Source organism: Rhododendron vialii, chromosome 7a, assembly GCF_030253575.1.
Source record: "Rhododendron vialii isolate Sample 1 chromosome 7a, ASM3025357v1".
NCBI lineage: Eukaryota > Viridiplantae > Streptophyta > Magnoliopsida > Ericales > Ericaceae > Rhododendron > Rhododendron vialii.
This window is the reverse complement of record NC_080563.1, coordinates 41,537,238-41,549,629: the sequence shown is the minus strand read 5'-3', so window position 1 is coordinate 41,549,629 and position 12,392 is coordinate 41,537,238. Positions and strand designations below refer to the sequence as shown.

Sequence of the window (12,392 nt, the reverse complement as noted above, 5' to 3'; positions counted from 1 at the left end):
GTGATTATGTGTACTCGAATGCCTTCAACTTGGTTGGAGTTGAGGCGTTTAGCGGTTATTGAAATACCATTTAAGGTAAGATATATATATATATATATATATATATATATATATATATATATATATATATATATATATATACATACTTACTTCATACGTACATGTTGATTCAGAACTAAATTCATGCTAATAATTCTAGGCTTCATCAAGTTTCGGTTTCTGTTTTTCCTTACACATATCACTCACCACCTTAATACCCCTTTATGACATGTACATCTTCATTTGAGAACCATTGCTGCTGTATTGGTGCTGTATTGCTAAAATTGACTAAACTTGTGGAGAAAAAAATTAATGTCCAAATGTGTTACCGTTCCTCTCCAATTAGTGAGAAAAGTACAAATCATGTGAGAATTTTTAATTAAAATACTAAACTTATAAAAAATAAATTCATCCTCCAAATATGTTACGTTCCTCTTCAATTAGTGAAAAAATACATACCATATGGGAATTTATGCAAAAAGAAACATGCAAAATACTAAACTTGTGGGGAAAAAAAATTAATGTCCAAATGTAATAAAATTCTTCTCCAATTAGTGGGAAAAAATACAAATCATTTTGAAAATTTATTCAAAAACTTTAAATGAGAGAGAGAGAGAGAGAGAGAGAGAGAGAGAGGATAGTCTTGAAAAGAGGGAATTCCAAAATGGTAGCACTAAGTTTCAAACTCTAGTGCAAGCGTTGCAAAGCACATATTGAACCATTGAGCTAAAGTGGCCATTGTGCATTCTTCGCACTTTTTTATTTAAAGCTTTTTCGGTAATTTTTATTTTTATTTTTTTTGTATTTTTGAAATGGGGTGACACGTGCAACCTCCCACCATACTAGCTCCGCTCCTGCCAGTGTGGACACTCTTCCAGACCCCTCCACATGTCTCTCTATGATTGGCTAGTCAAAGTCTTCTTAAGTCAATGATCAAGATTTTGACCGACTCTACAGAGTTGATCGGTTATGAAAATACCGTTAAAAGGTAAGATAGTTCATAAATGTTGATATAGAACTAACTTCTGCTATCAATTCTAGGCTAGTTTCGGTTTCTTTTTTCATTACCCATATTAACCCTTTATGACAAGTGCGTGTGCGTCTTCATTTGGAACCATTGCTGCTGTACTGTATTGCTTCCAAACTGCCATTATATTTTGAGGGAAAACGTAAAACCATGACAGCGAAAGTCACGGTCACCTCCACAGAAACTATCAAACCAACTTCACCAACTCCCCACCACTTAAAAGCCCACAAGCTCTCCTTTCTTGATCAGCTCCATCCTACCATCTTCAGTCATGTTGGCCTTTACTATCTCGTGGACGAATCCCTTTCCCCGCCTAACGTCGCCGATATATTGAACCGATTGAAGGAATCACTCTCGAAGGCCTTAACCCTCTTTTACCCCCTCGCCGGAAGAATCAACATTGACCGACGCTCAATCGATTGTAACGACGAGGGGTTGTATTACTCGGAAGCCCGAGTTAATTGCCATCTATTGGACTTTCTCAGGAAACCGGATCTAGACTTGCTAAACGATTTCTACCCTTGCCATCCGACTAAGCCCGAACCGTTTGCAAAAATTTACCCGGTTATGATTCAAGTGAATATTTTTGAATGCTCTGGGATTGCTATTGGTTTGTGTCTTTCACATAAAATCCTTGATGGAATCTCAACTAGTTCGTTTTTGAAAGGTTGGGCTTCTTGCTCTCGCGGGTGCTTCGAAAGTGTCTCTCCTTCTTTTAATGCGGCATCTCTGTTCCCAGCAAATAATAATCTTCCGATGGACTCCATAGCTTCCCTGGGAAGATCCATGATCAAAATGGGAAATTCAGTCACGACGAGATTCCTTTTTGATTCATCAGCATTATCGGCTCTCAAGAGTAAAGTTGATATGGGAGAGGGTATTCGGTCCCCATCTCGAGTTGAAGCTGTGACCGCATTCATTTGGAAATGTGCCATGTCTGTTTCTAAAGCAAAATCAGGAATCCGAAAACCGTCTGTTCTATCCCATGCGGTGGATTTACGAAGAAGAATGGTGCCTCCTATGGAAGAATACTCCATGGGGAATCTCCTTTGGATTCCAAGTTCACACTGCGGAAGCGAAGATGAGATAGAGCTGAATTCCCTAGTTGGTAAGCTCAGGGAAACAATCACAGAAATCGATGCTGATTTCGTTAGAAAACTACAAACTGGGGATGGGTTGTCCATAATTTCTAAGAATGTGGAAGAGATGGCTGCATTATGCTCCAAGGGTCCAGTGGATTATTACGGGTTCACCAGTTGGTCCAGATTCGGAATCTATGAAACTGATTTCGGGTGGGGAAAACCCATCTGGGTTAGTAGTCACAAGATAACAGGATCGATGTTCATGAATTTGGTCCATATGCTGGAAACAAGAGAGGGAGATGGGATGGAAGCATGGATAACACTGGATGAACCTGAGATGGCAATGCTACTAGATCATCAGGAGTTCCTAGAATTCGCCTCCGTGGATCCAAGTCCACTTAACTGATCGAGCAGCCTTATTTTCCATTTATTCGCCTCACTTACTTCCGGGTTTATATTGCTTTGACATTATGTCGTGAAAAATTGCAAAATTTGCGATCAATTAACAAAGCAAAATTATAGCAAAGCCCGTGCTCATACCCGTGACTTCGAACTATATTGTGTTCTTGTATCATTTAGAAGGTCTTACTCAAAACGGGAAGGGAAATTAAGAAAAATACTTTTAGGAGGTCTCTTGTCTGCTAATGAAGGCATTACTGGTTGCCCAAACGAGTCACTTAATGGTAGACCTGAATTCAGGCTCGTGATTTCAAGTTGTTTAGGAAATTTTTTGGCCTTTGATTCACATGTGGTGTGCACAGATTAAATGCTGCGAATTCACTTTTCAAGTGGTCAAAATAGAAAATAACCCGTGCTTGAACGAGAAGAAAATCATAATGGTTTGATCTCTTTAGGTACTGTACTTAATCCAAGGCTCAAATTTTAATATGGACTAAAGGGTGCCCATGATCCTCCTTATAGTACAAATTCTATTGTCGACATATATTGTAGCGCCGATGAAGTTTCTCTCGTCAAGTTTAGCATTAGCTTGGCTCATGTAAATAAGTTGGCTCATATGTGTATACTCGACTCTTTTTTATAAAAGATTGATTAGTCCTTGAACCGAGTTCCAATAGTCAGTCAAATAATAATTGAGCTCGAGATCAAGTATTTGGGCTCTATTCGAGCTTGAGCCGAGCTTTATTAAATTTTTAATATTCCTAGCTCAAACATTCAAAAAGCTCGGTCTCGGTGTGCTCATTCGCTCAACTAACGTGTTGAAGCAGTTTTGTACCCAAAAAAAAAAAAAAAAGGCTTGTGTTAATGTGTGCCTTAGGGTCATATAATAAACATCATTACATGAAAAACAGATAAGCCCACTACTATGAAAAACAATGATAGGAGTTAATGAGAGAAAAAGTTATTCGTCCGAGACCAGAATACCCTTCTATTTTCCCCAACTTTTCATTCTCTTTCTCCCGTTTTCCTAGCCCCTTCAACTCCCTCAAGTTCTTTATCAAAATATCAACATATGTAGATATACTATTATACTCTCCTGCAAAGTAAAAAATAAGAAAAAAGGGGATGGATAACTGAATTTAGAAATGCATGTACGTAACATTTTACCTCTTAAAATAACGATTTTAAAATATTGTAAAAAGTATTTTGTAGAAGTTATTTTTAGTAGTATTGCATACATGGTTAGAGAGTTGAATTACTTTTTTGTCTTCATTCGAATTTTTTTTCACACTTGATAGTACTACGTCAGTCTTTTTTTGGATTATAGGTTCTTCTCGACATAAATTTTTTCAAAAGTTCAGTAATAAATACAGAAGTTGCGGTTAATAAGGTAGGGATCATCAAAACACCAAACCATCCAATGTAAAGATGGTTTTCAGTACTAGTTATCCAGTTACAGAAGCGACCCATAGGCTTTTGCTTTCGCGTCTCTCTAAAATTGCAGTCATGGTAAAATCTTGGTTTATTTAGTCATCGGGTACTCCCAAACACACAAATTTTCATAAATATAAATAGAAAAATAGAAAGCTTGTTATTCAACAGTATAATATGACTTATACCTATTTTTTTAAACCAAGACAAAAATAATCCAACGCAGACAATTTTTTTTATTATAATTGTCTTTATTAAAAAAAGATTAAACTTAATTTTGAACTTTTAAAATTTCTCTCATCGAGACAACTAAACCGATAATTCATTAAAATTGATCAAAATTAACAAATTCGAAAAAAATTGAATAAAAAAGACAACATAATCCATATGGCTCAGTAAGCCAAACCCAGCCTTTTTGCAAATTAAATTTTACTCGTTCAGCTTTGTTAACCTAATTCTATTAGATTTTTGTGAGTAAGTTTTCAATTTTATTAACTCGAATGTTAAGGGATTTTGATGGTTAATTCGGGTTCTTGTGGAAGAATTGCAGAGGTTCAATTGGTGGAGGGGATGACGAAGGAAAAGTAAAGTGGGGGTATTTCGGTCCCATCTATAAAAACTGAGTCTTCCAAAGGAAGAAACAATTTATTCCTCCGCTATAACCTTTACATTCTCCGTAAAAAATAGAGTGAAATAGAATTTTTAATGCAATTCTACCGTATGCCTTGGGGCACATATTAACAAGAAAAAAAAGAAAGGTTGAAGCAGCAAAGCAAGCTATGTGCCAAAAAAGCACCGGATAATTTTTCCAACTCAGACCGACCTCCTCCTCTATAAATATACAACTCAAAACCGAAGAGACACAAAACCAAACTCGATGGCTGACGTGGTCTGCTGCTCGGACTGTAAGAGGGCGACGGAGGTTGTGTTCGACCACGCAGCCTGTGACACCTTGTGCTCGGAGTGCGGACCGGTCGGATTGCAGAATCGCTGCTGCGACCCTGACCAATCGCTCATCTCGGGCTTCAAGACCATGGCTACCATGTGCGATAGGTAGTATTCCGTCCGCATATACATTCGTTCGTACATACAAACACCATTTAAATATTTAATATTCCCAATGGTCATCCTAGGGCGTATGCAAGAAGAAACAGCGCTACAGGTTCCTAGATTTTCATCGATTATTATAGTGCCCCATAGAACTACCTTGGACCCTCAGTGAAAAATCATGCCGTATGTTTATTCTCTCTCTCCCTCTTGCGATTTGCGCTTGTAGATGCTTCATGGAAGATTAGGCTGTCGGTATGTTTGATTTGTGCTTGTAGATGCTTCATATTATAACAATCTCTTGTTCTTACTAATGAATGTTGAAGTTAATTACTAAGTATTATTGTGTTGCACACCTTGCGGTCAATTATGGGAAAAATTACAGTTATGAGCATGGGCAGACCGACATACAGCCCCGCTCGATTTTGTAGAATTATGTTAATACCCTTACAATTTTCAAATATAACCAATGTATTATGTTAATATTCTAAGAAATTTACTCTAGATTCCCACTTTATGTGAACATTTGTCAGACTATTTCTTGGAGTGCTAAGTTTTCACACCCCATAAGTTTTGTTATATCTTATTTATGCTGTGTTTGAAGTTGATTGTACAGAATGGAGTTCTATTAAGGGTGATTTTGCTGCCTTTTTTTATTTTTAGATTCGTTTGTGAACCAATTGAATGATTTCTGGACAAAGATATAATGGATGATACTGTGGTTCATGCTAAATCTAGTTGTTAAAAATAGATGCCGACATTAGCTTGAAATAGAACGGCGAACGTGGTATATTTATTGATAGATGATACTTGTAGATATGATGTGCACTTTGCCAGAGCATGCCTTTGATCCCCATTTTCTTTTGCTTTTAGTTATCTGTTATTTTCAATTTAAAGGCCCAATTAAGAAAACAAATTGGTGAAGGTTTACTGTCTAATGTACCTTCAAGGAATCACTTTGTGCTTGGGTCTCAATCTTCATCTTTGGTCTCGTTTTTCAAATATTGGTTAAGTTCCATATAATGTTGGCATTCACACAAAAACATCAAAGAAATGCTACAGATAAAGTGTAGTAATTGTATACAGTAGAATAATTGAAAATATATGGATTTTATAGCTCAAGTCTCAATACCTGAAAGAAGTTATTTTGTTGGAATAGATTGATAATTTTGTTGAAGTTGCATCACTGGAATCAATCATATGGGTGTGTATAATTCTGAGAAGCTTAGCTCTTCACAAAAAAAAAAAGAAAAAAAGAAGGTGACGTAAGGTTGCCGACCTAGTACCTCTCGCGAACTCGTTGTAAACAGAAGGCTTGTGCCCTGTGCACGAGAAGACTTAGAGTTGTTAGTGCCTGCATTACCCTTTTAGACAACATAAAGATGTTTTAATGTTATATTTCAGCTTGTTAATTTTGTTGCTTTTTTTGCTCCAACTTTTGTTTTTGAGCTACATAGAGTGTATCTTAAAATTCTAGCTTCATGATATTTGTGAGCATGAAGCTAATTATGCTTATATCCTTTCAGGTTGGGCTTGGTTGCAAGAATTAAGGTATGCTACTTGTTGTCCATTAATACTTATCTGTATTTGGCAATTGAGAACTTTTGTGTGCACATGTGAGTAATTGCATTTGCAGATGTTTATACTTCATTTAAGGCACTACCTTCTTACCTCTGCAATGATTCTGAAGTTTGTGTGAAAGTCATCTGTTTATGGTTTCCTACATGGATGGTTTTATTTAGTTAAGTTGTGCAACTTTAGAAACACTAATATTATGTTGTCTTGTCTTACTAGACTAATTTGCTATGGTTTTACATAGATTAGCTTCCTTGGTTTTCCTTTAGACCTAGGAAGTTTGGAAACAGAAATAAGAGGGAAACTTTATGCCACATTGTATGAAATGGAGACCTGACTCTGCAGCTTTTGGGTACACGGATATTTGCCCACAGTTTTAGAGTCTTCTTGAGTCATAACTTTTTTCTTACAATTTTATCAAAAAGAAGTGGGAGCTGCTGATGCTCAATCTTGGTTGGTAGATAAACTGATAAACTATTCTGGTTGTCTGAATCTAAAACAACTTAGTTGATTGATGAACTCCTTGAATACAACACTGTAAAGTAGTAATTGGATTGATATGGAATTGCTAACTCTCGATAGTTTTCAGTTGTGGTGGTGATGTGCTGAAAATGGTCAAAACAAGATGTTTCATTTCTGTTTGATAAACTAGTATTTGAATTTACCTTTTGTGATCATATGCATTGCTTTGCGGGTTTTTCATTTCGAAGAATTGAGTTGAGTTGTATGACTATTTAATTTACAAAGACGGAGAGGGATGTGTTCTCTATCAGTAGATCTGCTAATTAGGGAATCCTAGTTACGGGAGGACTGAAAAAATGGCGGCTACATTTTTTTCATAATAATGCTCTGTGATCTTTCCTGAAGGGCTGTGCCTGTGAAATATTAAAGAAGACAGAGCAAATCTATAACAAGCGAAGAAATCAGGATGCTATTTTGGCTGCTTGCCTATACATTGCTTGTCGGCTAGAAGATAGTCCACGGACCGCCAAGGGTACGACCTAGTTTTTTCTAATATATGGATGTTTCCTGACTTATCCCTTTTTTCGTATGAACGTTGCTTGATCCTATGATTTCATCTAGAGATCTGCTCTGTTGCCAATGGAGCGACACGGAAGGAAATTAGCCGTGCTAAAAGCTGTGTGCTACAAGAGTATGGGATGTATCATTCAGTGGAGATGGGTACCATCAATGCTTCGTATGCTCTGGTGAGGGTTGAAATGAGAACTTAAAAAGTTTTGAAAACATGTAGTCTGTATACCCATAATTAAGCCACTGAAACCCAGAGAATAAAAAATGAATGGGTATAGATTCAACCTTGGTTTATGGTGACCCAAACTGAATCTAGTCCATGCACTCTGGTTTCTGTTCTCGTACATTTCTTTGGTTTACTTATGGGTGTGAAGAACAAGTCTTTTATTTATGGCTCTTACTGGCGTAGTTTACCTTATTATCCATTATACTTACAAAAACTGTATTTCTGCCACTTGACACTAATAAATGTTCATAAAATCTTTACAGGCTCTTTCGCTCCAATCTCGGTCTAAACATGCAAGCAGTTAAAGCTGCCGGGGAAGCTTTTCGAATATCTAAAATCCGAGATGTTTGAAGTAGTGGGAACTGTTTGAAGCAGACAATTTTCCTCTCCATGGACAGGCTTCACATTATAACTGAGCTTTCATAGGCTTCACATTACAACTGAGCTTTCATAGGTCATTGTAGCAGTGGGGTTTGCAATAAACTGGAAAAAAGCAGCAGAATTTTCGGCGTTAGATCTTCTTCTTTTACCATTTATCTTTCTGAGTTCTGGTATGTAACAAAAAGAATTAGAGAAAACATTCTTTCTGGAGGCGGAGGAAAAGGGGGGTTTTCCGCCACCCCCGTGGGCCTCTTTCGTGGTTTTTTTGGGTAACCCGAACCATTCATCATATAAGGCCTGCAAAATAATGTATCCATGCGAAAAATCAGTTTGTCCGGACATCAATAGGTATGTCAAAAGTTGAGTTTAAGGCGAAAGAATGGACGGCCGTGGACGGTTTAACTTAAAAAACAGTTGACAGATTCATGCCGTCCATATTTTCATCTAAAACTCAACTTTTGACACACCTATCGATGTCTGGACAAACTGATTTTTTTGCATGGATACATTATTTTGCAGGCCCTACAAGATGTACGGTTCAGATTACCCAAAAAAACGTGCGGTGGGGGCTCACACTGGGGGTGGCGGAAAACCTCCTTGTCCGCCGGCGCCGGACAGAATTCATTCTCAAAAGAATATGTTTCATTTTGAGTGTCTTGTCTTCTTTTTTTTTATTTTTATCCGCAAAAAACACCTCAAGGGCTGTCATTAAAGTCCAAGTTCAAAACTGATTTACACATAAGAGAATTACATAAAGCTAAAGACGCTACTTCATGAGCAGCCTTGTTGGCAGCAGATCGCCGCTCCCAACCGAAAAGGAATGCTCCTTCCTTAGCGAAATGCTAAATATCCATCACCAGGGCTCTCACACTCCACGGAGGGACCAACTCTGACACACTGAGAGTGATAGCTTGCTTGTTTATCTGATTCAATTTCCACTTCTTTCATGCCCAGCAATGGAGAAATTCTTTCATGCCCAGCCATGGAGAAATTCTTCAGTGCCGAGCGGGCACGGGTCAGTTGGTGCCGAACACGCATCTCGGCCGTCCAAACGTGTTTTGAACGGTCCAGATCTATTTGGGTAATTTTTAAGTGTAAAATTACCAAAATACCCTCTCAAGCCCAAACAAATTTGGGCCATCCAAAACAAGTTTGGACGGCCGAGATGCGTGTTCGGCACCAGCTGTCCGTGCCCGCTCGGCACTGAAGAATTTCTCCCAGCCATGAGACTAGAGCAAGCTGTCACTGTTTTAGCAGCCCCCTCTAAGAACATGTACATCAAGCATAGGTAAAATGCCTACTAAAAAAGCTACAATTTCTACTTTACCTATCCATTTTTTCTTTCACACCACAACAACCTCTCCATAATTTTCTCTGTATCCATTAAATTATAGAAAAAAAATAAAATTGCAGTATATATATATATATATATATATATATATATATATATATATATATATATATATATATATATACCATGAGGGGGGGCGGAAGCACGGACAAGGGGGAAGAACATGTGGGTCAGAGTGGGAGAGTGGGAATTGGACTAATGTTTACTGGGGAATCAAACTATCAAACAAAGGCAAGCAAAAGAATCAAAGTACTACTTACTAGGTACTAGGTACTACCGAGGAATCGAACAAAGTATAAAGGAAAGTTACCAAACAAAGCATAAAGGAAAGCCTATGATGAATAGTGACGTGAATAGTAAATCGGATGAATAGTGATTGGTGAATAGTGTCGGTGAATAGTGAATAAAAGAAATGAAAGAACAATGAATAAATCAACTATATAATAGCTTTACTAGTAATTTGAACAACAATAATCAATTATATAATAGCTCTATAATTTTATAGAATAGCTTTACTAGTAATTTGAACAACAGAATTACTGAAATAAATTACTTACTAAAACAATCTGAATTCAATTGCTGAATCAGACACAGTACATGGCAGTTTACTGGTTTACAAGGGTTGCTGGAGTATATTGATACTCAGCAATGAAAAGCAATGACTGGGTTTACTACAGAGGATGAGGAACAAGGGGAAGTGGTAGGAGAATTTCTCTCTCTAAAACCTCTCTCGTATTCTCTCCTCTCTTTTTACTTGTGGTCTCTAGTCCTAACTCTCTTCCAACTAGTTCTAACTAGTCTTACTGGTCCTGACTTCTCCAATCCTTTTATAGAATAAGGATCAGAGAAATTACAAACATTGAATAGTAGAATCACGTGACTACAGTAAATAAAGTAAGTTACTGTTTCTACTTTCGGTGCAGGTGGGGCCAAAAGTAGAAATGATTACTTCTTTTGACTGTGACTGTTTCTCCTTTTGGTGCTGGTGGGGCCAAAAGGTAGAAATGACTACCACTCCATCATGTTGTCCATATTCTGCAATTCTTCACATGTGAGATTCTCCCAATAATCCCGTCCATTGTCATCACTGTTGACTTGTGAGGTAGATTCATCTGCTTGACTGTCTTCAAGTAGGTGACTTTGCTGACTCTGATATTCCTTGACTAGGTTTTGAAATTTGGTGTAGAAAATGAATGGGACTTCTTGAATAGGTTCTGTGGCTCTGATTTTTTGAATAGGGTCTTCACACACTAAATGATGCAGGTGATCAATGAATTGATTATCAATTTCAAGGAGTTGAGCAATTGACTTGGCTCTGTGATGCCTGATTTGCGCTCTGGGTGGTTTGGAACACGGCCAGGGGCATTCATCTTCAATTAGTAGAATTGGTGCATGCAGTCTGCTGAATGGCCAATTTGCAGAGAGATACATGACATGCTGGGCCAGTATCACATTCCCTGTGTTTGTCCATTCCGGCATTTTACTAGTAATGAGGACTTGGCATATTAATGCGCCATACTTAGCAAAGAGGTTTTGGACACAAACAGCTAATTTACGGGTAACTCGGTCAGTTTGGTTTGAACTAGTGAAAATTAATTGTCTAAGGAATCCATAATCTAGTAGGGTCATTGGGTTAATTTGGATGACTTGATCTTTATAGGGAATAATAATGTCCTGAAAGTACTGCATATTGATACAGGCTTTCGGGACACTGAACACTAAATCACAAGGGCAACTGTATCGTTCTAATGGTATTTCTTGGCACAATGGGTTAGTTTTGGGGCAGGTGACTGGATTTTCAGTATAGTGAATTTCCCAAGTGATTGATAAACCTGGGGTTGGTTGACTGGCTAGTTTAGTAAGGGTTTCAAATAGGAATTCTTGAAAATGATGGGCATCTTGTCTGGCTAGGTGTTGAATGTGGTTTACTATTTCAGTAGGCAGAGATGTGGGTATGAGAGATAATGACTGTGGTAAAGCTAGGGCTTTGGATGCCATTTTTTGGAATGGTTCCAACACACACACGCTTTCACCATCATCCAGTGGGGATGATTGACTTTTCTCTACCTTTACCAGTGGGGTAAAGGAGGCCTTCTTGTCTCGGAGTTGAGCAAGTTCAATCATTGACTGGTGGTACCTGTAATTTAAATTCAGAAATTGGAAATTCATGGCTTCACATCGTTCACAATGTGAAGGGTTAGTATAATTATTACTGACTAAAGATGGGTTTATCAAAACTCCACCTGAAGAACTAGGGAAAACAACTCCACTAGTCTGTTGATTTTGCTGACTAAAATAAATACTCAAGGAATTTAAGCTGTCTAGGAATTTACGATGATCCCCACGCGTATTCCAGAGATTATCCAGAAGACATTGTTGGGTCTCATTTATGCTGCCTACGTTTTTAAGCTTCCTAAATTTTGTGCTGGCTCCTTCTAAGAAATACTGGTAGTAGGATTTTCCCAAAAGGAATGGTTTTCGGGTGACTTTGATCCATCTGTAAAACAATCGAATAAATCATTAGTAGGATAAATAGAGCAATTTTGAAGTTGACATAAGTCATCTTTGTTTGGTATTGATGAAAATTCAAAATTGACTTGTTGATCAAGAGAAGTGGTAATAATGTTGTTACTAGTGACTGTGAATGGATAAAGTAAGTAAATAAAGGGTATTCCTAAAATTACTTTATCAGTTAAATTTTTCACTAAAACAAATGATGTTTTGAAACAAATGTTATTTTGGCAAATATTTACTTCAGGTAATTTATACTTGATCTGCATTTTACTACCATTTGCAGAACTC

The 12,392-nt window shown here is 37.5% G+C and overlaps 3 protein-coding genes across 3 annotated transcripts in view; 2 read left to right on the top strand and 1 right to left on the bottom strand.

Moving 5' to 3' along the window:
- Window positions 1-12,392, bottom strand: part of LOC131334062 (NADH dehydrogenase [ubiquinone] 1 beta subcomplex subunit 2) — a 79,383-nt gene that overhangs the window by 48,728 nt on the left and 18,263 nt on the right. The gene's annotated exons all lie outside the window — the stretch shown is intronic.
- LOC131334055 (stemmadenine O-acetyltransferase-like) lies at window positions 1,161-2,592 on the top strand. Its single transcript, XM_058368923.1, has one exon. It carries the CDS (start codon window positions 1,217-1,219, stop codon window positions 2,552-2,554), a length of 1,338 nt encoding a protein of 445 aa, XP_058224906.1. The 5' UTR covers window positions 1,161-1,216; the 3' UTR covers window positions 2,555-2,592.
- On the top strand, window positions 4,856-8,514 carry LOC131334059 (transcription initiation factor IIB-like). The gene is made up of 5 exons (XM_058368927.1): window positions 4,856-5,031; window positions 6,552-6,576; window positions 7,468-7,594; window positions 7,684-7,808; window positions 8,122-8,514. The coding sequence occupies exons 1-5, from the start codon at window positions 4,856-4,858 to the stop codon at window positions 8,161-8,163; spliced, it is 495 nt and encodes a 164-aa protein (XP_058224910.1). The 3' UTR covers window positions 8,164-8,514.